Raw genomic sequence first — 25,135 nt, forward strand, 5'->3', positions numbered from 1 at the left:
GGTAGCTAATTCTGCGACATTTCAAAACCCTTTTCAGATCTTCTTTACATTCTCTTCCTGCCGTTGCGCAGGCGTCCTAGTGACAGTTCTCCCTGCCGCCCACTGGTCGCCAGGGGGCTCAGCGCAGGCGTCCTGAGTACCCTCGGCCCCACCTCCAGTCATCCTGGCTCTGATGCTAGCCGTGGGGATGGTCCAGGGCCAGATCCCAGCCCTGCCCGGCTCTCGGGGTCTTGGAGAAGGGAGAGGAGCCTCTGGGGACCTCCCCATGGGCTGGCGGACTGGTGCTCTGGCCACAGCGGCCACCTCCTTCAACTGCGGGTGACCACGTCCCCAGGGGAAAGGGAGATGCAGTGCAGGAGACTCGGAGGACTTCCCCAGGCTCACTGGACGGTCCACCAGGGTCAGCAGTAAGCCAGGCTGTCCCCTTGGGCACGGCTAAAGGGTCGGAGTTTTCTTTTTTCTTTTCAGGGACACTTCTTTTCAGAGGTGCCCAGAATAGGACCTCTCTAGAAGGGGCTCCGCCCAGCCCCTGATTGAAGGTGCTCAGGCTCCCCCAGACACGCGACCAGGATAACAAGCCCCCTGTGCCTGTCAGCGTCTCACTTTTCCCAAGAAGATCGGTGATGGAAGCTCAAATAAGTGTGTGTTAGTCACACCTCATGGCAATTGTGAAATCATGGAAGGAAGGAAGGAAGGAAGGGAGGGAGGGAGGAAAAGAAGGAAAGAACGAACGGAGAAAGTTGAAAACCAGAGAGAAGGGTTTCCTCTCCTCGGGAAGTGTCTAGCAAGCGGAATCCCGGCGTGTGCAGGGAGGAGAGCAGTGCTTGGTGAGGAAGGAATGAGACTCATCGTTTAGTGACAGCAGTGAGGGTGGGTCTACTAAAGATTCAACTTGTCTCCTAACAGCCGCGTCAGTATAATCTTGTTATTCACGGATGAAAAAAGAACCGTTAAGTTACGATAACTTAATGCAACAATTAAATGTCTGCAATGAAATATAAATTCCTCCACAAAGAGAAATAGGAGGAGCAAGAGGCCTCCCCCCGGCACAGGGCGAGCGCGCTTCTCCCTCACCTCGGGCCCCTCCTGCAGCCCCAGCCCCAGCTCTCTGCAAGCAGGAGGCGGGCGGCCCCAGCTCTCTGCAAGCAGGAGGCGGGCGACACGTGCAGGAACTGTCTCCTCCGCCCTCCCCCCCCCCGCCCCCCCCCCCTCCATTGCCTGGAGCCGTCCCAACCACTGGCTTCAAGCTCCGGCCTGGGAGGAGAGGAAGCCGTGGGGAGCCGATGCTGGCAAAGGTTCCATTTGTCTGCCAAGCCACGTCCACTCCTTCTGCCCTTTGAGCTGCCCCACCCGCTCTGGCCTGGCCTGGCTGGTGCCAGTGAGTTTCTTACAGGGGACTCCCTGGCCGGGCAATCATGGATTCAGTCAGTATTTGGGTGCTGAGCACATGCCGGCCACTGGGCTTAGACATTCGAGATGCTCCACAGAAAACAAAGCAGGTGACACACTTCTACTCGAGCAGGGAGGGGCGAGTAACATTGCACAGTTGAGGCTCCTCAAGATGATACCCAGTTCTCTGACCCGTAGATGGGGCGGGTTTCCCTGAGGAAGACGGGCTGGTCCTCACATCTAATGAGGAGAGGGCTTTACATGATGAGGGAAGAAACGAGGGAAGGGTGTGCCAGGCAGAGGGAACAGCATACGCAAAGACCATGGCAAGTTGGAGCCCAGTGAGAGCAGGGGACAGAAGACCTGTGTGGCCGGAGCGGTGATGGGGGTGGGCAGTGAGAAGCTCGCAGTGACACCAGGCCCAGGAGGCAGGTGAGGCCAGGCTCATGCCCAGAGGCCGGTTGGATGCAGAAATGGGCAAGTGTGCGAGTTACGTGGCTCAGGCCCCTGCCGGGCCCAGTGGGGAATGACAGCCAGTGAGGGGAGCAGGCAGGTGGTGTCGGAGGCCCAGCGCTGTTCCTGCTGCCCGTCCTCCTGCTGCCCTCCAGCCGAGGGTGCTGCTCCCAGGCCTGGAAGAGGGAGTTCCCCACCCTGAGCTCGGGCAGGAGGTGCGCAGAGCACCAGCGCCCGCTCTCCTCCAGGAAGGGGTCTCAGGGTGCTTTTGGTCTTTCAGGACCACATTTAAGGAGTTTGCTGAGAAGTACGGCCGGGATCAGAGGTTTCGACTTGTCCAAAAGCGGAAGGACCAGGAGCATTTTTTCAACCAATTCATCCTTATTCTCAAGAAGCGGGACAAGGAAAACAGACTCAGGCTACGGAAAATGAGATGAGTGTGAGCAAATGCCATCAGGCTGAGTGTGGCGGAGGCCTGGGCGGTGGCCGCCCACACAGCCGGGTCGGGAGCCCCAGGGGCCGTGGGCTTCGTTCTCAGAGGGTTATTGTTTCATATTGAAGCTCCCTTTGGTAGAACTTTCCGAGTTTGATGCATTTCTAATTGCCGTGATATGTTGCTCCCTTAATTGCTTTAATTATGCAAATTACTTGTAATATAGACAGATTCTAAATCTGCAGGTTTGTACCTCAGCAGAAACAGACACCATCTCTAACCATCTCAAGGTGTTTTCATGAGTCGAGCTGATTATCTGAAACTTTTGTGAAAATTTTCATGAGTTCCTTCCATCCTTCAGGAGTTCTGTGGTGTTGGGACGTCCCGGCTCGGGTCCCCAGGTCTAGTTTTCCAAGTAGTAGTGTAGGCTGTTCATCATCATAGTGACACCTGTGACCGTCGGACACTTGGACTGTGGACCACCTACAGGTCAAAGGGCAATCGCCTCAGCCCCCTCCGGGGACATTGGGCCTGGAGAAGAGGGCTGTGCTTTCTGTGGGAGGTCCTACTTAAAAAAGAATTATTTTGTACAAAATCATCCTATTAATATTTAAGTTATTTTTCTTGTATGCCCAGAGTTTGCATGAGATTTTTCTCACCATCTTTGTATAAAAAATTAAAAATTTTTTTGAATTAATAAATATTTTAAACCAGTGTATTTTTGTGGCTTAGACTTCCAACACAATCTTAAGCAACAAAACTTTGTTTCAGCTAAAGATACTCTATTTGGAAAGATTCATAAAAATATTTACGATTGCACATAAGGGCTGTGAAAGTACTACTCAAATAGAAATCTTGCTTTTCAAATTACGAGTTCCGGGTGGAACCATACTTGATAGAACTCCAGCTAATTAATTGCATTCTAATCAATTGAACACCTGTTCACTGATTTCAGGTTTATGGAGTCACTAACCCTGTCTTTGTCTCTAGCTCACAGTGGCACCTCCTCCCCACCTACCTTCTTTCTCATCAGTCAGTTCCCAAAAAAAGAACACTTTTTGCCACACATATTAGGAGGGAATTGGGCAAGGAGGGATTCTCTCTTTATCGGGGTACACCATGGTCTTAATGCCCGTATTGTTAACTGGTTACCTTCTATGCCAGTGACCTCTGTGGGTTCCGGAGCCGTGGCTCAGATTCAGACCATCACCCAGTGGGGCTGGGCGTCTGCGGCCATCAGCGCTGCAGGAGATGAACTCTGAGATGCATATGCCGCTGCCGGATCAGACAGGGTCCATCAGGAGATAGAAGTCCCCTCGTAATGTGAAGAGAGGAACTGAACAGAAAGGGAACTGGGGTGATGAGGGCTGTGAGTAGAGACAGGTCTGAAGAACATGGGAAGAGCAGAGGTAAGGAGCGGCCATCCGCACGCCCCGCCCCAGCTCAGACAAGCTTCCCCACCAGCGCAGAGATCCAGACACGGCCAGAGAAGGCACAGCCCGGCCGAGCGAACTGCCAGGAAGCCAACGGGAGCTGCTGGTGAGCCACCCTCCGGGGGAAGGTCGCCCTGTGGCCATGTCTCATTAGCTGCACTCCGCCCAGAACCGCCAGGAAAGGTGTCTGGGGGGGGAGGCTCTGGCTCCCCAGCCCTTCGGAGCTGCAGTAAGGGGCTTCTGGGGACCCCTGGGGCTTTGCATGAAGCCGGTGCTCTCTCCTGCCATTGGCAGCGTCCATCTGCCAAGCCAGCTGCCCGCTTCTTGCCCGGGGTGTGGGGAGGCGCTGACCACCTGACCACGGAACACCAGGTGTCTGCAGCCCGAGTCGCCCTCCATGAGCTGCCGTCTGATCCCCCAGCATAACACCAGATGTGCATGACAGCGTCGTTTAAAATGAACGACTACAGCCGAGACCGGGCCTGAGCCGTTCTGGAGGCATAAAAGGACCCACGCCCCCCTCCGGATGCCTCTCCCTGTCTGTGGCTTTGCCTCCTGCCTCCTGCACATCACCCAGAAGGTGCAGCCTGGGTTAGTGAACGAACTCACGTGCCGCTGGCCCCAGCCATGAGCTGCTGTTTGCCCCTCGCAGCCCTGGTCAGGAGAGACCCCAAAAGCACCAGTGGAGGGAGAGTCTCTCTGTGGGGAGCTTGAGGCTGTTCCAAGCAACCGCTCTGGAAACTGCATCATCCGCCGCATAAGGGGGAGGTGGCCCGAGGCAGGAATCCACGCTGCTCTGGGCTGGGGTTCATGCGGCGCCAGCGGCTGGGGTGATGGGTGGTGATGAGGTCACCACAGAGCTGGGGGTACTGATGCCCCACGAGCGTCACAAAGAGCTCTCAACGCCAGGTGGGCCAGGTGGGCAGTCCTGCGGGACATCAGCCGCGTCCTCCCCTGGATCCCTGCTCCGTGGTCCAACCTGCAGAGAGACTGCAATGCTGGGGCTGGGGGGGTGTGTGTGAGTTTAGCAACATCGCTGTCACCGTGGTGTCGCTGTTGCCGCGAGAGGCGGCTCTGAGTCCCCACTGCAGCGCCCTTCCAGGTAGGTCACGTGGATCCTCTGGCTGTTAACGGGGCAGCAATTTCTCCTCGTGGAGAAATGAATCCCTAAGACGCGGATTCCTTTCCTGCCCAAAGCGCTTCCACCATCATCACAGTCTACGCTCTCGCAGAAGGCCTTGTCTATCGTCCTGGCTTCCCACAGGACGTCCTATTGACCACGGAACTTGTTTTAAGGGAAACAAGGCAACAATGGGCTCCTGCCCACCAAATTCACTGGTGTGACCATGGGTCTTATCCCCCAGAAGCAGCTGGCTTGATGAAGTGCTGGGCAGCCCGCTGACGGTGTGGACACAGTGCCACCAGAGGGACAGACCCCGTGAGGCTGGGTGATTCTCACAGGAGGTGGTGAACCCGCGGCCGGGGTGTGGGCTTGTCTCCCCGTGCCGACTGCAGTGGGAGGGGAGGGGGGAGGGGCCCTTCTCAGTTACCCACACAGGGAATTCTTACTCCCAGTGCCCACAGCTTGGTAAGTTTGGAGGGCCTGGTGCCCAAGGGCAGAATCCAGCGCCTTGGTTCTGCTCAGTTAGATGCTTGGATTCTGGCCATGTCGACTCCTCTTGGAGCTGAAACTGTAACAGGGAGAACAAAGCTGACTCCATATTGGATCTGTTTCTTTTACTTTAACCTTTGTATTCTACTGCTTTTGCTACAAGTTAATCATTAAAGGAATGTTGCCTATAAGCTTAAATTATACATATCTTAGTGCTTAGAAAGACACAGGCGCCTGATGGCCTGTAGGAAAATTTCTAGACGTCTTTGCTTTTCACCCAAGTATTTAGAAGCTTACATATTAGTTCACATAATCGTGATTTTGAATCTAAGAAAATTAAATGGTTTAAAGTTGTAGATGGATAGACGGATCTTCTCTATGATTGTCTTTATATCTACATCTAGACTCACACCTATCACTTACCAATCAGTATGTTGTAGGAGGGGAAAGGGCAGCTAGGGTCTACTCAGACAAGCCCTCAAGGAGAAACACAAGTTTCAAAAAAGCTGGTTTATCTTTGTACGTGGACTATATTTAAAATATTTGCTCCTTTTCAGGGCTGCAGGAGTAATCAACACTTTTTTAGACTTCTGTATATATTTAAGTCATTGTAAAAATACAATAGACTGGGCTTCCCTGGTGGCGCAGTGGTTAAGAATCCGTCTGCCAATGCAGGGGACACGGGTTCAAGCCCCGATCCGGGAAGATCCCACATGCCATGGAGCAACTAAGCCCGTGCGCCACAACTACTGAGCCTGCGCTCCAGAGCCCACGTGCCACAACTACTGAGCCCACGTGCCACAACTACTGAAGCCCCCGCGCCTAGAGCCCATGCTCTGCAACAAGAGAAGCCACCACGAGAAGCCCACGCACCACAGTGAAGAGCAGCCCCTGCTCGCCCCAACTAGAGAAAGCCCATGCGTAGCAACGAAGACCCAACACAGCCAAAAATAAATAAATAAAATAAAATAATTTATTAAAAAAAAAATACAATAGACTAAGATTTCTTTTAAATGGTAAGTTCCTTTAATTTTTGCACATTTCACTTTCGTTTTAAATGCCACTAGCATAGATTAGGTTTACTCAGTAGTGACTTCTCAGCTGTTAAAAATTAGTAGGAAACTAACCACTGATTGGTGGTTGCCAGGGGCAAGGGGTGGAGGTGGGAGAAATGGGTGAAAAGGAGAGAAAAAACATGAACCTCATGTGCGTCTTCTCTTAAAAAACAATTTAGCAGGAAACTGTGAGCATGTCAATCAGTTAACACGGGATCCAATCAAAGGACAAAGATGAGAATTGGAAGAAGAGGTGAGTCTTCCTGTCATTGATCATTGGATTAAACCTCCTTTCATGCCCCAGAGGCCAGAGCTTCGGGACGATGTGGCTCTGGTCCTGGTCCCCTGGTCCCCTTGTAACCGGAAGTGGGTTCCAGCTGCTCGACGCTCAAAAGCCAAAAAAGAGGCAAGGTGGTGGAAAGGAAAGTTTGCTTTATCTTGGATGCCGGTAACGGGGGGCGGGGGTGAGGTTGCAGAGCGGACTCCTGTCCAAAGCCCCCCACCCCGGCCCTCCCTCCCCCCGCCTCTGACAATCAGGGAGCAAGAGCTTTTATAGGCGGAGGTAAGGGGCTCCATGCAGAAACAGCCCAGACAGCTCTGACAGTCATCTTAAAACTGGTCATCGGTGGTCTGACCAGCGTCCTCTTGATTGTTTTAGGTACAGTGAATCTTCAGTTCCAGGGTCGGTTTGTTCTCATTTCCTTGAGTCCAGTTCTCGGAACTGTGGCAGCTTCTGTCGTGGCTACAGCCTGGTCATCATGGAGTTGGCGGGTGGAGGGTTTCAGTATCCACAAGACAGCTCACGGGATATGGCTTAGAATATGATCTATAGCCCTTGAGGAGGAACTAAAGGTCCTTGACTTTGCTTAATGACTAAACTGTTATTATTTAGTCTTGTTGGACTGTTTTCCTTTGTCTCTACATTTTCTCACTTCTCTGATTAAACTTATTCTTTGGCTGAAGTTTTTCCACAGACAAAAGGCAGGTGGAGGACATGGGGTCGGGGGGGAAGGACCATAGGGTCCTGCTCCGTTTCAACCTGACCCCCTCCCTTTGCTTCTCTTCCCGTGTGTCACCCAGACAAGAACCTGTCCTCCAGACCGTGCTTCCCCCGCTATCCTGCCACACACCACCCACAGGTGGGGTCCTGTCTGTGGTCCCTGGGTGGGCAGTGACCCTCTCTCCACGCGACAGTTTTCAAGTCCTTCTTGGTGATGCCGTGTCCCTCACTTCCTCATCGTCTTAGGACCTCTCGCTCAGGGCAGACGTCCCTGGGAGAGCTCACCTCAGGAGGGATCTCCCTCCTCGGGTCCCCAGCCCTGCAGGGAGGGTCCTTGGAAGGTGGGCAGGGGGCCTGGACCTGGGTCTTACTGGCCCAGAGCAGTGATGTTAGAATGGAGGTTTGACCTGTCTGCTGACATGAGCAAGAATGACAAACACGAGTGGATTCCTTCCCACGTGTTTCCTTGTTGACAGCTGTGACAGATTCCTCGTCCTTGATCTGCTGAGTGTTTATTTTCTTACTAAATGTTTACTGTCTTTACTGTTCATTTTCTGGTTGCTTCATTTGAATGATACGCTTCAAACAATTCATCAACAATAAGGAGGGAAAGTTGTTCCCGTGTCTTTTTTCCCCCAAGTACGTAAACTTTGCTTTGTTTATATTTTCCCCATAAAATATTTAAAGTGTCAACTAGGTTAAAGGCTCTTGATGATTCATGAAACAGCTGTCGAGATAACGAAGCGATGATTTTGCAGGGGGTCACTGCTATGAAAGAAAGCTTAAAGGAAGGCCTTTAAAAAACCACTGTGCTCGCCTTTACAGACAATTATAAGGTCCAAAGGCAGAGCCGGGGGGTGGGGGGCAGAGGGATGATGTGGGGAGAGAAGAGGGCGGGTGGGCACGAGCGAGAGGAGGGAGGGGCTCAGACAGCCTCTCAGGAGGATGGAATGCGGGGCACACAGTTGTTTAAATGGAACGTTAGAGATTTTTGTCATGTGATAATTCTCCACCTCCACTTTCTATTTCCCAAGAAACAATCTTTAAAAGTTGTGTTACACTTAAGAATGTTTTTATGACCATGAAGAGAATACCTGCTGTTTGCAGAAGTGGGGGAACGTGGAGCTCCGACCTCTCCCAGGGCCTGGGTGTGCTTCTCCCAGACGCAGGGCTCAGCAGCGTCCTCTTGTCGCCTGAAAAAAATGCACAGCCTAGAAGATGAGAGTTACGCTTTGTTCGGTGGACAAAACTGAAGACTTAATCCCGGGACACAGCATCTCAGATCGCTCGGAGGGGCCGCTCCGAAGAGGTCAGGGTGAAGCCAGGATACAGAGGAGTTTCTGCAACAAAGACCAGGTAATCAGAACATCCAAAGATGACTGTTAAATAAAGAAAACCAGACATCTCAAGTTAAGGAATGTAGCACTTTTCTGTGTGTGAGAAGATGCAGGAGTCTGGGCTCACTGAAATCGTCCCTTTGATGGGCACCTCAGCTCTCTGGGGCCGGTGTCCTGTGCTTTCTCATCCCGAGTCTCCTAGGGGCACCGCCGGCTGCAGGGGCTGTCAGCTAGGTGGGGAGTGGGCGACAAAGCCTGCCTCTATCCCAAGTTCCCTCCGGGCTCACCGAGGGGCGGCTGTCATGTGACGGCTTGATGGCAGCAACATCCTTTGTTTACTGATACGGCAGTGACAGTTTTAGTTCACACACTTCCCTCTGGTGCAGTTTTGCGGCAAATCGCATTTGCCCAAAATGAATGCCCCCTTCGCACCCCTCCTGCTCGTCTTGCCTGACACTCCCAACAAGGTGGGAGCTGGGTGGGAGTCTGCACCCACCTGCACCAGCGGGGAGTGACAGATGCGGTGCTGAGGGTCCCCGGGCCAGGAGGGGAGGGGATGCCGCGTCTCCTAGCTCCTCCAGGCCGGGGCACCGCTCCGGGGAGCCACCGTGCTGTGCGGAAGCCCTGGCCCCCCGGAGAGGCCCGGTGCGGGTGTCCCACTCACGGCCCCAGCTGGGGACCATGCCCGTGTTCTTGGCCTCAGAGAGGCCACTGCTGACCCTGGGGGGAGCAGACACCAGCCTCACCCAAACTGCAGGCCTGTGAGCCAAATGGGACATGCCCGTGCTCGGAGCCGCCGCGGTTCAGAGTGATTCGGTAGCCGGGACAAGCTCCTGGCTCCAAGCGACCAGCACACTTGATGTGCAGGTAACGGAGACACCAATCATGGTGACTGATGTCACGAACGCTGCTCCGTGCCAGGCACTGGCCGAGGGCCTCCCGGGTCCTCTCAGCAACCTCTGCGGTGGGTTCTGTTACCCTCCTCTGTTCACAGGAGAATCTCAGGTCTGGAAGGGTAAGCAGTTTGCCCAAAGGCACCTAGACTGCGATGCGGGCAGGGCTTGCACAGAAGCCGGTCTGACTCCGGAATCTGTGCTCTAAACCACTACCCTCCCTGACCCCCGACCCCCCCAGCCAGGGCACATAGGACTCAGGCCACTGTGGTTGGAAGTGGTCATTCCTTGCTTTGCTCAGGGACGTTCACGTTTACTGTGTGTCTTCGCACCAGGCCCTGCGGGAAGGAAACCCCAGCAGCGGCTCCCAGGCCGGCAGGAGGGTCAGCCTGTGATGGAGCGGTTAATGCAGAGCTAGGTAGGTGCTGCAGGAGAGGGCGCAGGGCAGCGTGAGGAGGGGAAGGGGTGGAGGGGGAGGGAAGAGCTCAGCAAAGTCTCAGAGGCGGGGGGGGGGGCGAGATCAGCCCCAGGAACCTCCCACAACATCCTGTCCCAGCATCAGTGACCCCACGAGGGCATGTCTCATGCACCTGAGGCCCAGGGAAGACCCAGCGCCCGGCCCCTCCTGGGGAAGCATGCAGCACAAACACACCAAACAACTGAGTCAGTGACATGGCCCGGGAGGCTTCTTCAAAGTCTGTCACGTGTGTGTCCATGGAGAGCAAGGTCATATTGTTGGATGGTCTCATTCATTCATTTGACCCACAGATATTGGTGAGCTTCTAGGAGGTGCCAGGCGGGAAACGAGGAAACGAAGAGCTGTGACCCCGCCCTCTGGGAATGACCTGGTCCGTATGTGGGAGCACAAAGGGGTCGTGGCTGGGACAGAGGTCCAGGGGCATGTGCCCAGTGTAGATAATCAGGGGGAGCCTCCCGGAGAGCGGAGATGGGGCTGGGCAGGCACGGGAGGGGGCAGGTCCCGGGTCAAGGGCTCAGTGGGACCAAAACCCCAGGGCGGGCGGAGCTGCTGAGCCGTGGTTCTTGGGAGGACGAGGCAGTTGTGGTGGGAGCAGAGAGCACCTGCTGTAGGTGGTGCATCGGCCACAGGCGTGCGAGAGCCGCACGTTCACCCCTGTGAGGGGACAGCCTCCCCCAGGCGCCCACGGTCCTCTAGGTCCTTTCGCCCAACCTCTACCCTGGACGGTACTTGAATCAGCACCATTGGTATTTGCCCCATTTTCTCCCAGGTCTTCCAAGCCTCACGCCCCCTTGTTCTTTAGAAGCACGGAGCCCTCCATCCTGGCGGAGCCAGGCCTCGCTGGTCACTGGCCGAGAGCCCGTCTCGTCTCTGCCCTTACCCTGATTCCAGTTCACGTCTGATTTCGGTCCAGTCACGGGACCATTCTCATCCGGTCCCTGCCCTGCCCTCGGTCTCACAGGCTCAGGCCCCGGGGGCTGGGATGTCAGTGCCCTCTAACCCCAGGAAAGGGAAGGGGTGACTTTAAATCCACTGTGTCCCTGGCCTGGGTGACACAGCTGGCAGCTGCTCAGCTCCCTCCATCTCCCTGCTATCGTGTAAGAGAAACGCTAAAGCCAATTAGCTGTACAGTCTCCCTGTTCACTCAGCACACAGGCGCCGGGTTTTCAGATGTAGTTTGTGTCAGGCGGCTGTGAATTTGCAGCGCCGGCCGAGACCGTCCTGAAATGATCAATTACTCCCAGCCCAGTCACCTCACCCAGATGCCCTCAACCTGGTGACCTCCTCCTGCGAGCCACAGATGAAAACAGCTGCTCCCCGGCTCCGTAACACCTCTCCCCGACACAGAAAAGTTGTAATCAGATGACTTTATCAACTCATTCTCTTCAGGGCCCGGCACACGCGTTTTGCTGTGAGCACTGAGAGGATAACCTGAAAACAGGGAGTGTGCAGAAGCCGAGCCCTCAGCCGAAACTCAGCTCCATCTCCATCCCACCCAGGGCGTCAGGACGCACCCCGGACACAGCTGGACGACAGACCCTCCCAGGAGCTGCTGTGAAACCAGAGCGACACCTTTGGAAATGGCCCACCTCGTCTCGTGGAGGGGGGGGACAAGTGTGCTCATGCCTTAGCAGGTTGGGCCTAAACCAGAGGGTCCCTACTTTTCCATTTTTCCCCTGCCCCTAGGATCCTGGCTTTATTCCCAGGCTGGCATGATCTGGCATATCCTTGTCGCCCCAAGAACAGCAGAGGGTGTCCTATGCAGTACCCAGGAGGCACCACTCTCCCGGCGACCCTAGCAGCCCCCCGGCCGGGTTCCAGCCGCTGCTCGTGGAGAATCTCCTTGGGGGCTGCCATCCTCATTCCCTCTTTGTTCCAAATGCCCTCCTCCACGTTCTCCAGCAACACTGCCCCCAGCAGGTAGAGCCTCATGCCAGCGGTGCTGTGCCCTCATGGTCAGTCCTCAGCCAGCCGTCTGCCAACCTTCTGTCCAGGCCAGTCCTCCACGTGCCCCCTTCGGTGGACTCTGGGGATATCGTCAGTCCTCCGGGAGTTCCGGACACTCAGGTCAGGAGACCCCCGCCCACCTGGTGGGGATGACCCAGATGCGGGCTCCAGCAGGCCCCCCAGCTGGTTCTCTGAGGACACTGAACTTTGTCACTTTTCAATTTTTGGTGGATCGGGGGTCGGGAGGAAAGGGAAGTAAGGATTGAGTAACATATCGGCAGATCCCTTGTTTTCAGAAATGCCACTGAGCTGATGGGAAGAGCCCAGGTGACCCTCCTGCTGCCTGGTGGCCGGCAGCACATGTGCCCCTTCACCTGCTCTCACGGGGACCCTGGGCTCCAGGTGCCCTGGCCTGGAGCGCCTGTGCCCGGCGGGCCTGCCAGCCTGGGGGGCACCTGCCCGTGTCGCCTCCCCCACCCCTGCCCAAGTCTCTTTCCTCCAGAGCCGAACACCAGCTCCTCCAGGGCCTTCTCAGCCCCCAGCTGCCGGGAGGAGACGGGGACCCGCAGCCTCTGTGCTCAGCTCACCGCGCGGCCAGCTTCTTCCCTTGCAGGGCTTTTCCACGTGAGAACATGTCTTTTCTGCGAGGACCCAGAGGCGGGATTTTAAAGCAGTATCTCCACCGGTAGGTTCACGTCAGTGACATGGGCACCTACGTGCCATCCACTGCTCACGCAGGCCTGGCTCAGATGGTCCAAAACAACGTCTCTGTTGAAGGGGGGGACTCCTGTCCTTTGGTCTGGATTCTTGTTTCTCTGCTTTTGCTGGGCTATGACCTTGTGAGCTACAGGAAGGGGGCTCACTGGACACCGGTCAGAGCAAGAGGACCCTCTCCACCTGCTTCCGTGTCCGTCCCTCGGTCCCGGAACCATCCTCACTGCCTCCACCACCCCTCGCAGGAGGGGATTGTCTAAGAGAAGGCAGAGGCGCTCGAGGCGCCAGCTGCGGCGAGAAGGCGTAGAAACATTTTCATTTCAGGAGGATTGATTGCGTTATCAGGAGAAATAACCCTGTGGCTTTGTTGCCCTCGAGAGCAGAGCTGGCATCAAGGCCTCTGTGTGCCCGGCGGCCAGTGGTGGAGGTTCCAGCGCCGAAGCGGTGCTGAGCTAGCAGGCCGCCCTGCTCCCTCCTCAGTGAGTGCGTGCACGTGTGTGAGGTGTGTGCGTGTGGCTATATGTGTACACGCGTGTGCAGTGTGTGTGTGAACAGCCGCATGACAGTGCCTGGGGCACAAGTGTGCACCAAAATAGCACCGTGTCCCTGCACCTTCTGTCGCCCACTCCCCTGTCCTTAGGCAGCCCGTCCCCTCAGAGGCTCTTTTAGAGTGAGCATCTCAGCAGGATGCTGGGGACCGTGAGTGTTTCCGGGTTCCCCTGTGCCCCACCTGGATGTGTCTGTTCTCTGAACTCTCTTCCGTGAGCCGTCCTCTAGGGCCCCTGTCTTGGTCCTGCATGGACCAGTCTTAGGGAGATGATTGCCCCCTCGTGGGGGTAACAGTTAAGAACACGACCACAAACGGGACGACGGTTCCCAGGGGAGGACAAACACCCCCTACAGCTGCAGGCCGATTGGGTGGTGGCGTTGGTGGCAACGCTACTGGATTCATCTGGATTCATCTGCACGTCGTCCGCGGTGAACCTCTCCGTTCCCGTCCTCCTATGCTGCCAGCGAAACCTTAGAATGTGGGCGTCCCACACACCTCTTACGATAAATCACCTTCTGGCCAAGTGTGTCGAGGAGTGACACACACTTCCGCCCCTTCCAACTTCCACCACTTTGCCGCCCATACCCACACCCCATATGCAAGTCAGAGGCCCACACCAGCACCCCCCTTGTTTTGTAGGTCTGACCGACAGCACTGAGACGCTCTCTGAATCCAGATGTATCTGCAAACATACTGCCTTCACCAATCTTACCTTTTACACAACGCACTGCCCTCGGAGATCTGAAAACAGAAATCCTGATCCAACCATGGCTCCTGAAGGCAGGAATCAGCATATCAGAGGCCACTTCCCGTGTTTTGAAAGCTGTCCCTCTCAGCCACGCCCCCCTAGGGGTCTCCCTTCAGGGCAAAGGTGATGGAACCTGCTCTGGGCACCAAGTGCTGACAGCTGCCCGGGGACAGGGGAGCCCCACGGTAGCTCACGTTCATGGCCACTAAATTTTGGCTGAATCACAGGACAAAGTCCATAATGGGAAGACATAAAATAGGCCCACAAAATGCTCAGGCGTTTTAGGTTTTATTTAGGATATAAAAGAAATATTTATGACGGTCCTGCGCATAATAAATATTTCTTGCCACGTGCATCATCACTCGGCAACTGACACCATATTTTAGAAATGGAAACAGCCCATAAAGAAGCCGGTGAGCCCGCCGTGAACGCATCAGCATCGCCCGGGAGGCAAAGGGAAGGGCCGCCTCTCTCCGGGCTGCTCGCAGTAAAGCGTAAAGTGTTCCTGGCGCCAATTCAGGGGACTATGAACTCCGGCGGCCGGGATGGTTTCCGTGAGGTCAGGTCAGCAAACCCTGGGTTCTCGACTTGAGGAGCCCCTTGCCCAGCGGGTAGTCGGCTGTCCGAATCCTGCCACCGCCCTCATCTCTAGCTGTGGACGGTGGGACAACTAACTAGGTCCCACATGGCAACTTGGCAAAACAGATGCTGCATCCCTACCAAGGGTCAGGGCCTGTTATGTTCTGGGGATGGAAGGCGTAGACCCAGCCCCTGCATCCAGGGCTCACAGTGGACACAAGGGAGACGTGAGATGGGGCCCTGCTGACCTAGCACAGCCAGGTCCAGGGTGTTATGGGCTGAAGGCAACAATGGCCCTCGATGTCCTCAGTGCAGACCCCCTGCCAGGCATTTCTCTGCTTCACGCTGCAGACTCCTGTGATCCTCTCATGCACCCAGGAGCTGGTCAAGATTATCGCCCCATTTTATAGATGGACAGACTGAGTCAAAGAGAGGCCGTGTGCACTGGGGCAGTGACTGGAGCACAGCTGGCTGTCTCGAGGACCTGGGTGTCCAGCCACCGTTCCACACGGCCCCCTCACAGTCAGGACGGGAGGTGACCTCCAGGGAGAGAGAACTTCCTGTGATGACCACTCTGGGCCCAGAGCCCCATCAATCCTTTTAACCCCTCCCCTCCCGCGCTCACCCAGCTCTCAGGAGTCCTTTCTTATGCCTTCTGAGGCTCAGACAGAAGGCACTTAACGTAGGGCCACAGACCTAGCCCACACCGGACCTCGTGGTCCCTCCAGGGCTGACTCACATTCAGTGTTGTTTGGAATAGAGCCAGAGGGTCAGCGAGGGCTGGTGGGCAGCCAGCAAGCTAGGGCTGGCCCTGTAAACTCTCAGAAGAGGCCATTCGGTTCTTCTGCTGCCAGATAGCGGTTCCCGTCTCGTGAGGGCTGCAGGGCGAGGGGGTCACACGTGCAGGTGGCTGGCACAAGACAGGCCCGGCCGATGCCACATGCACAACATCTTAGGCCTCCAAGACGTCCTTATCACAGGGAAGGAACCCTGGGGTCTGGACTGCACTGGGCGCGGCCAGGACCCTGGGCCTGCGGAGGCGGACAGTGGAAGCGGGGCGGAGGAGGTCAGGGAGATGGCGGGTATGGGGACAAAGATTCCCCCTCGCCCAGCTCAGATGGGGAGGAGACCAGCCTTGCTGCATTTAATCGCCCCTGCAGAGGTATTATTATAATTCCATTTTCTTATTATTCAGGCAGAGTTAGGAGAGAGAATATGTAACCTGATTATGTACCATATAATATATGAAGCCAGGAAGCTCTTAAAATTAAAACATTTAAAAAGAACTATCTGGGGAGGTAGTTAAAATCCATTTAAATCCTTATCAAATAATGAAAATATCTCCAGAAAAAAAATCAGCCTCTCAGCTATGTGTTCACTTCCACGATCATTTGTGGTTTTAGTATTAAGTCTAAAGGCAAATTTACATGAAAATATTTAGGATTTAACTGTTCCTTTCATCCACAGGCTGAGAAAGCAGGCCGGGTGCAGGGTGGCTTTTTAAAGAGCCTCTGCTCAGGTGGGGGGTCGTGGCTGGGGCGGGGGCGGTGTCCTCGCCTGTGCCCCCCCTCCCCCCAGCAGCACCGCCTCCTCCTGGTCCGGGCTTGGCGGGGGGCGGGGGGTGGGGGTGGCGGCATCCAGCAGCACAAGCCCGTCAATCCCTCCTCCTCTGCGGGACTGTAATTCTCCACCCGTAGGTGAGGGTTTGGGTTCCATCATCTCCAAGCCTCCCTCTGTGGGTTCTGTGCTGCCCCCAGCCTCTGGCAGCACCCCCGGGGGGCTGGGAATGAGGCCACCGCAGAGGCCTTGCTGAATGCTCCGAGCTTGGTGGAGCCTCTCGTTACCTTTATGCATATTCCATGAGTTAGTCACCTTCTCAGCAGTCCCCGCGCCAAACCGCGAGAGGCTGTTTGGGAGCAAAGACAGGGAGGCAAGGGACGCTGCCAGATCAGACCACGCTGGTGGCCGAGGGGCCCAGGCCAGCACTGGGCTGCTTTCACAGCAGGCTCTGGCCGCGTCTGGGTTGCTCAGCCCGGGAGCGGATGGACCCGGGAGGCAGCGAGGCTGGGACCGCGTGGTGAGTAACATGTCTCCTCTTGGCAAGCAGTGACGGCCCGAAGTGGACGGAGGCCCGGCTGGAGACCAGGACGGGGAAAGCGAGGTCCCAGGAGGGAACGAGGGCTGACTCGGCACCAGAAGAATGACAGGCGAAGTCCTTACACGTCCTAACCGTCACCCTTCCCTGTTTCTGAGCAGCACTCAGACGGACCTAGATGAGATGCTGACCTGGGTGAATTAAGGCCTTTAAAAAATGTTAAGATGGAAATTTTCAAACATGTAGAAGAGTGGAGAGAAAGCAGTGAGCCCCAGGACCCCAAATCTCGCGTCAGGAGCCCCAGTCCCCATCGCTGGGCCTTTGGGTGCCCCCTCCTCCTCCAGATCCAGACTTCATACTCCAGAGTTAGCACCTAGGGTCAGGGGGTGACCGAGGAGGGCTCCTGGGCACAAGCCCCAATCAGCATCCCACTCAGCTCTGCCCGGAGTGGAGACGGCCCTGACTCTGCGGTGGTGACATAAAGAGAGAAACAGTCCGGGCCCCAGGCCCCTGCTCCCGCCTCGTGCTGCCGAGGGATGACCAGCCCAAGTCCACCTCCCAACAAAGCCCACCTCCTCCCTAGGCCCGCGGAAATCCAGCCGCTCGGCCCGCCGGGTCCTCTGTGCATTGGCTGGTTTGATGTTTCTTTTCATTTTCGGTTTTGCGTGCACTTGTTGTTTGGACGGCGTTGTGCCGTGTAGACCAGTTTCCATGGAGGTGACATCTGGGTGTGGCCACCCCGGTTCTCCTGGGCAGACAAGCTTCAGCAGGTGCAGAAACCGCTCGTCCGCGTGGGCCCAGTCTCTCAGGTCCTGCTGGGCCCTCGGTCATCAAGGGCCTGGCCCCGCAATGCTCAAGGTCAGCCGACCTTCCTGCTGTTCCCTGAGTTTAGAATCAGCTGCGCGAAATAGAAATTTGTGATGAAGGCCCAATAATGAGATTAGGACAAAATCTACATCTTTAGAAGTTTATTGATCGTCCCAGCAGAGTCGTTAGACAAACTATTGATTAATGAAAAGACTTTTTTTTCTACGAGAGAGGCATTGAGAACTCTCTTGGTCAGACTCAATACAGAAACGCAGGAAAAGAATGTCTCCCGAAACCCCTGGACCGAAAAGCTTGTGTTCTGAGTGGATTGGAGGGTAGTTACTCTGCAGCCAGGGCCGGATGAGCTCCGCCCGTCATAACCAGGCCCTTCCCTGAGCCCACACGCCCTGCCCGGGTGCAGCCCTGCAGGGAGGGTGGTGTGTGCAGTTGTGAGGCTGGAGGGACAGTGCCGGTGACGGTGACCGTGTGCGCCTCTGGCTTCAGGAGCCTTCGTGGAGGTGACGCGAGGACTCTCCCTGTGGCTAGGGTCTTCTGTAAGGAAGTGCTCGGGGCGCTTTGCCGTCAGGAAAGGAGTGGGCTGCGGAGATCTGGAGGAGGGGCCGCGGATCTGCTTGAGAAGGGAGTGAAGCCAAGGGGGGCGACCCGAAGATGGGGTCACGTGCAGGAAGGAACAGCCCCGAGGCTGCCCCATGGACCCCGCAGAGCTGCCTGGTTCTGAGTGGACACTTCCGTGTTCCTGGGCTCTTTCCTGCCGTGTTCTAGACAGCCTGAGGCCGGTCCTCAAGGGGCCACAGCAGCCCCTTTTGCGTTGCAGGGACACGTGCCACACCCTTCCCTCCAACAGAATCCCTGGGGGCTGAGACCACGGCCAGAGCACATGCCCAGCGGGGCTCTAAGGTGCGTCCTCCCCTGGAACATCACACACGGGGTCTCTCCGTCGGGGTCAGGGTCGTTTCTGTCCTTGCTGACCTGTGGCTCTCAGGCACTCATGCCTGTTGCCATGAGCCCCAACCCAACAATTTCACCCTGCTTTTCTCAATTACCTGGACGACATTTACTGAGCTCAGCCTGGACAGACAGGCAGCAGTGGAGGCCAGCTTGGGTGAAGGGGTGCTCAGGGTAGAGGTAGCGCGAGCTGTGTGGGCCACCAGGACGCAGGGACCACTGCCCCATTGGGCTGGGACGCTTTGAGCTCTCACGCTTTGGAAGCATGGATGCCGTAGGGACCCGGTGCGCGGTCTCAGCTGTGAGGGTTAAACATGCAACGCAGAGTTGAAAGCACCTGGAGAGCAAGGACTCACGTGTGTGTGTGTGTGTGTGTGTGTGCACGCACACGTGTGTGTGCATGGAAAGGAAAGGAGAAGAGTGCCACGTGGTGGGTGATCTGTCCACACCTGGACTGCAGGATTGGATGGCAGGCAGAAGCAAGGCAGGGCCTGTGGTTTCCTGACAACGGGGAGAGCAAAGCCCTGGATGTGTGTTCATTCAACACAAGACCCAGTGCACCCTGTGTCCACACACCCACGCACGCTGGGAAATGCAAGTGTGAGATAATTTGGGTACAGAAATTATTAAAGGCATCACTTCCTTTTGAAATATGAATCTTATTCTGCTATAAAAATATTTCGTAGTGAGCACATAAACATCGGACATCATGTAGCTGTTGCATGAATGGAATCATGGGCGAGTAGATTCACGCTGAACAATTTTACAAGTGTATATTTAGAGGGATACAGCTTAGGGAAGGGGATATTTTTGAGGAACCTCTGGGCATTGAAGACAAACCACCCAGCCAGGGATGGGAGGGCAGAGACCAGGACACTCTGCCCAGGGCTGGAGGAGGATGCGGCCGTCGGCCACACTGTGCCCAGAGCCCCCTCTTCCTCCGTGTCCCAAGGGGCCAGAGGCAATTCCGGTCCCTGCCGGGTGGTGGCCTGACATACTTGCTTCTCTGAGGGATTCCTTCTTTTCCAGCCAGAATCAGCTCTGACTCACCTTTCATATTAGTGATTAAAGAAATTACCTAGCTTTGTGTACATAGAATTATTCTTTGTTCCCTGGCTGCTAGTTTTAAATTTTGAAACCTACAAAAAAAAAGTTTAAAAATTGTAAAACAAACAGTCCTGTACTTTTCAAATTCATAAGTTTTCAGCAGTTTGTCATATCTGTGCTCTCTCTTTATAGATGTATACACATACGTACACATACACCTCTATAAACACACTTACCTTTTTTCTAAATTATTTGAAAGTGAATTGAAGACATCATGACATTTTACCCCTAAATGCTTCATCATGAGTCTCCAAAGAATAAGAACTCTTGCCCACCTAGCCAAAAATGCCATTGTCACACCTAAGGCGTTTTGACATTAACACAATAATATCAGCTCATGGTCCATATTCAAGTTTTTTCTATTTATAAAAACGCCAGACTTTTTCCTCCCCCAGGATACAATCAATTTCACTCACTAGATGTGGTCAGTTGTCTTTGGACATTTAAAAATCCAGAACTCCCTTCGCTTCCCAGTATTTTGTTTATTTTTCAGGACCTTGGTTCTTTGGAAGATCAGCATCAGCCCTTGGGATTGTCGGATTGTCCCATATGGTTAACCTCGGAATCAGCCTTTTCGCCCAGATCTCGACTATGTCATCTTCCCCCTGCCTCCTGTCAGGAGGCGCATGATGGCGCTTGCTCCGCTATCGGGCCCCAAGTTGGGTGGTGTCCTTGGAAACGCGCTCTGCAGTGCTGTGCACTCAGTGGGTGAGGCTGAGCCTGCATGGACGCCTGGTTCCAGCCACCTCCCTCCCAGGGTCACGACCCTTCACTTAGGGAACCACAGGCGGCAAAATAGTGGGGCGTGTGTGTTACACTGGTAAAGAGAAATATTCCTTTCTGCCTCTTCCTCTCTCACAGTCATCTGTACAAATAGGTTTTTCAATGCGTTATCACCCTTTATCACCAGTATTCTTTTTGATGCTCAAATGGTCTCAGATGTAGCCAGTCGGAGGTCCTTGAAATGGGCATCTGTGTCCTTTTGCCATGGAGTCCTTTGGCTTCGGGCTCTGCCTTATTTCTGGGACAGTGAGATGTCCTGGGTTCATGTGCCACTCTCCCTCTGCCAGGCTCCAAGGAACGCTGATTCCTTTTACTGGGCAGATACAGGAGATTATATATACATACATGTATAGGCGCACATATCAGACATATATACACACAATTACAGCAGAGGTACATGGAATTTTATTTTTATATTTTTAATTAAAGAATGTATATCTTTAAGATCATAGGCTATACCGACACTACTATTTCAAAGCCAGCATCACAGGTTTCTCTTACACCCTCTGTCGTTCTGCATTTTATTTCCCTTCCGCCACAGTGAGAGCTCTCATTCATTTGCTGTCTCCTACAGTACGCACAAAATCATTTCACAATTACTACATCATTGCCACTTTCAACAGTAAACCTAACTAAAATTTAAAACTTTTTTATTTTCGTTCTCAAAATATATCCCACTAAGGGTAGACAGAGTGCACTATTTAAAAGATCTTTGAATTATTTTCCTGTTTGTTTTTTGTTATAAATTTGATATACACTTGGGTCCATGTAGTTCTGTTTGAATTCAGTTTTATGGCTTGCTTTTATTTCCTCTTTCTTTCTTAACTAATTTCATTTCTTGAATATGGAAAATATTTACATGGCTCAAAATTAAAATCATAAAACAGATTAATCAGAGGAGCCTCACACCCATTCCTGCCCCTTCACCCTGTGTCCTTCCAAACCATACAGATTAGTCTTCCTGGGCTTCCTTTTGTAAAAAAAAACAAGTGATTGTGTACTATGTGCAATTTTTGGAATTTTTGTTTTTGTTTTTATTTTTACTTACAGACATAGAAAACAAACTTATGGATACCAAAGTGGGGGGGGGGATAAATTAGGAGTTTTGGATTAACAAACTACTATATATAAAATAGATAAACAACAAGGACCTAGTGTATAGCACAGGGAACTCTACTCAATATTTTATAATAACCTATAATGGGAAAGAATCTGAAAAAAAAATACATATATATATATATAAAACTGATGCTATACACCTGAAACTAACACAACATTGTAAGTTAACTATACTCCAATCTTTTTTAAATAGTAAAAGTAATAATAAAACAGGTCCTGCCCTCTCAGCATAGAGAGGCCCCTGGTCATTTCTCTGGTTTCCTGACTTCCCACCAGCAGGAGGTGCTGTGGTCCACATGACTATCCCCGGGATGCTTCCACTATTCCCAGAGGGAAAAACGCTGCCCTGGTGAATGTGTGCAAAGGTGGGTTCATCTTTGAGGGGATTCCTAGAAGTGCACCCCGAGGCCAAATTGTGTGATTATGCCATTTTCTTAGACATTTAGTTTAGTTCCCCGTCACAGGGAAGTAGCATTCTGTACACCAACCATCACTGGGGAAGGGGCCCTTCCTCCCCCTACCTGCCAAGGGGAGTGTCGTCAAACTTATGAATTCGTGTTAATCTGAGAGGTGAGAAATGGGATCAACACGTTGTTTTAACTTATGACTCTCCTTTATGAGTAAAGCTGTAAATACGTTTTCACGTTTGCTCTTTTCCTGAATTCATTTATGGGGATTTGTACCACACAATTTTAAAAGTATGCTGTTGTGTTTATCAATCTTTCATTTTATTGTTTCTAAATTTTGAGTTCCAAATTGAAAAGCTTTTCTCATCTCTGGGTTACAAAGAAGTTCACCCCTGCTTTCCCCTAATGTTTGCATGTATCTATTTTTATCTTCAGATCTATCTGAACTGTGTTATGATGAAAGATGAGAGGGATGGCCAAATTTTCCAAGTGGCTGTCAAGTCCCTAAAATCACTAAACAACATTTATATTCTCCCCAGAGATTGGAGAGATAGTCAAATATACTTTAAAATATACTAAATTTCCACATATAATTGTGTTGATTTATAGATTTCTATTTTCATCTATTGGTCTGTTGATTCATGTCCCAATATTACACTGTTTTAATCATAGATGCTTTATCATATTTTTAATATCTAATGTTTCCCTTCATTGCTCTTCTTTTAATTTTTTAAAAATTTATTTATTTATTTTTGACTGAGTTGGGTCTTCGTTGCTGCGCGTGGGCTTCCTCTAGTTGTGGCCAGTGCAGGCTACTCTTCGTTGCGGTGCGCGGGCTTCTCATTGCAGTGGCTTCTCTTGCTGCGGAGCATGGGCTTCAGGCATGCGGGGTTCAATAGCTGTGGCGCACGGGCTCAGTAGTTGTGGCTCACGGGCTTTAGAGCACAGGCTCAGTAGTTGTGGCGTGTGGGCTTAGTTGCTCCGCGGCATGTGGGATCTTCCCGGACCAGAGCTCGAACCTGTGTCCCCTGCATTGGCAGGTGGATTCTTAACCACTGCGCCACTAGGGAAGTCTTCCTTTTAATTTTTTAAAAGATCTTTTGCTTTAGCTTCCATATGAAATTTAGAATCTACTTGTTTGTTTTCAGAAAAAATAAACTCATTATTATTTTTATTGGTATCGCAGGAAATTTATACATCAACCTGAGGCACCTGGCATCTTCATAACTTTGAATAGTCTCACCCCAAAAGAGAAGATGCCTTTCTATTCAGGCAAGTCTGGTTTTATTTTTTTTAAGTAGTTAAAAGATTTCCTCATATAAGTTCACAGTTTTGTTAAGTTTTTTTTTTGTATTTTTTTTCTTTTTATTCTATTTAAATGGTGTTCTCTAATCCACCATCCCCTCTATGTGGTCATTGTTTGTACACACAGAAGCTATTTATTATTGTGTTAATTTTATATCCTGATACTTCACTGAATTTGCTTTGCTTTTGTACATCTAGGTTTCAGTTTTACTTTAGTAAATTTGACTTTATCCTTGATCCTCCTGGGTTTTCTAGGGATATGCTTACACAACTGCAAACAGGTGGTTTTCTTCCTGCCCCTCTATTCTTTCCTCCTGTGTGATTGCACTGCAAACAGGAGGTCTTCTTCCTGCCCCTCTATTCTATCCTCCTGTGTGATTGCACTGCAAACAGGAGGTCTTCTTCCTGCCCCTCTATTCTATCCTCCTGTCTGATTATACTGCAAACAGGAGGTCTTCTTCCTGCCCCCTATTCTTTCCTCCTGTCTGATTGCACTGCAAACAGGAGGTTTTCTTCCTGCCCCTCTATTCTTTCCTCCTGTCTGATTGCACTGGCTGACACCTCCAGCGGAACATCCAGCAGGCATGGAGATGGTGCATGCAGCATCTTACCATGTTTTCTTATTAGGAAACAGTTTGGCTTTGGGACTGAGGGATATTTTATCACATCAAGGTTGTTGCCATCAATTCCTACCTAATTGAGCATCTTTGTTGTTGCTGTTTTAATCAGAAACTGGTCTTGGGATTTGTAGAAGCCACAAATCAAGCATGAAGTTTCACACAGGGCTGTCTCCAAGCACTGTGTCCTTGGAAACTACAGGGTGAAAACAAGCGGGGATCACTGTGTCTGCTTCACCTGCTGTGCAACCTCTGAGATGTAGACTTATCATGGATCAGGAGCTGTGCATTCAAGACTTGGGTCGACCGGCAGAAAGGAATAAAAGACTGTAGGTGCAGGGACCGCAGCTTCTGTGTCCCACACACAGGGTGGCCCTTGTCCACGGCAGCCAGACACGCTCAGGTGGGAGAGGCCCAGCTCCTGAGAGAACTTCCTGTGAGAGGAAAGGGCCGTGTGCACTGAGCCCGGCCAGCACCCTCCCTCAACACTAAGCAAACCAGGCATTAGATGAACACCTACTGTGCCCACTGAGTTTGAGTGCCAGCTGAATGCATTGTTGGGTCGGGGTTAAGTTCTTTAAAAAGCTATATATAAAATGGATAAACAACAAGGATTTACTGTATAGCACATGGAACTATACTCAATATTTTGTAATAACCTATATGAGAAAAGAATCTGAAAAAGTATATATATATAACTGAATCTCTTTGCTGTACACCTGAAACTAACACAACATTGTAAATCAACTATACTTCAATAAAAAAAATACAGAAAAAATAAAATAAATAAATAAGCAACAAGGATCTATTGTACAACGCAGGGAATATAGCTAACATTTTATAATAACTGTAAATGGAACATAACCTTTAAAAATTGTGAATCACTATGTTGTACACATGAAACTTATATAACATCGCAAATCAACCATACCTCAATTAAAGAAAAAGGATGTAAATTCAATGAAAAGAAAAGCTATGTTAATTCCTCGGTTCGGTGCTCTAGGCTGGTTTTTAATCTCATGGCAAGCTCCCCCGCTCTGGACCCCGGTGTTCGTGAAGAAGTGCTTGTGTGTGAGTGGGAGGTGCCTGAGAGATGACCACCATAGCACTCATCCTGTGCTGGCTGCTCTGGGGGCTGAGCTTCTAGGGAGCTTTCAGGAAGCACCACTCTGTGTCTGACCACTGTTCCCATCCAACAAAACTCTGAGAGGAAAGCTCTTCCTCAGAGCAGGTGCTGGCCCTGCTGCTGGAACACAGCCCCGAGTGTTTGGGATCCGGCTGGGAATGGGTCAGGATCCACAGTGGCCA

General features: G+C 52.4%; 1 protein-coding gene and 2 long non-coding RNA genes across 3 annotated transcripts in view; all 3 read left to right on the plus strand.

Moving 5' to 3' along the window:
- TCERG1L (transcription elongation regulator 1 like) overlaps positions 1–3,707 on the plus strand; it is a 203,670-nt gene extending 199,963 nt beyond the window's left edge. The window contains exon 12 of the mRNA XM_082423207.1: positions 2,123–3,707. Coding sequence (XP_082279333.1) covers positions 2,123–2,279 — 157 coding nt within the window. The 3' untranslated portion in view covers positions 2,280–3,707. The remainder of the gene's footprint in view (positions 1–2,122) is intronic.
- The window catches only part of LOC309642169, a 998,009-nt gene that overhangs the window by 397,777 nt on the left and 575,097 nt on the right, over positions 1–25,135 (plus strand). The window lies entirely within an intron of this gene.
- LOC309642240 lies at positions 3,992–10,622 on the plus strand. Its single transcript, XR_014253072.1, has 3 exons — positions 3,992–8,731; positions 9,941–10,023; positions 10,374–10,622. It is a non-coding gene; the product is annotated as an uncharacterized lncRNA (long non-coding RNA).

This window comes from Balaenoptera physalus (genome assembly GCF_965194825.1).
Source record: "Balaenoptera physalus genome assembly, chromosome: 14".
NCBI classification, from domain to species: domain Eukaryota; kingdom Metazoa; phylum Chordata; class Mammalia; order Artiodactyla; family Balaenopteridae; genus Balaenoptera; species Balaenoptera physalus.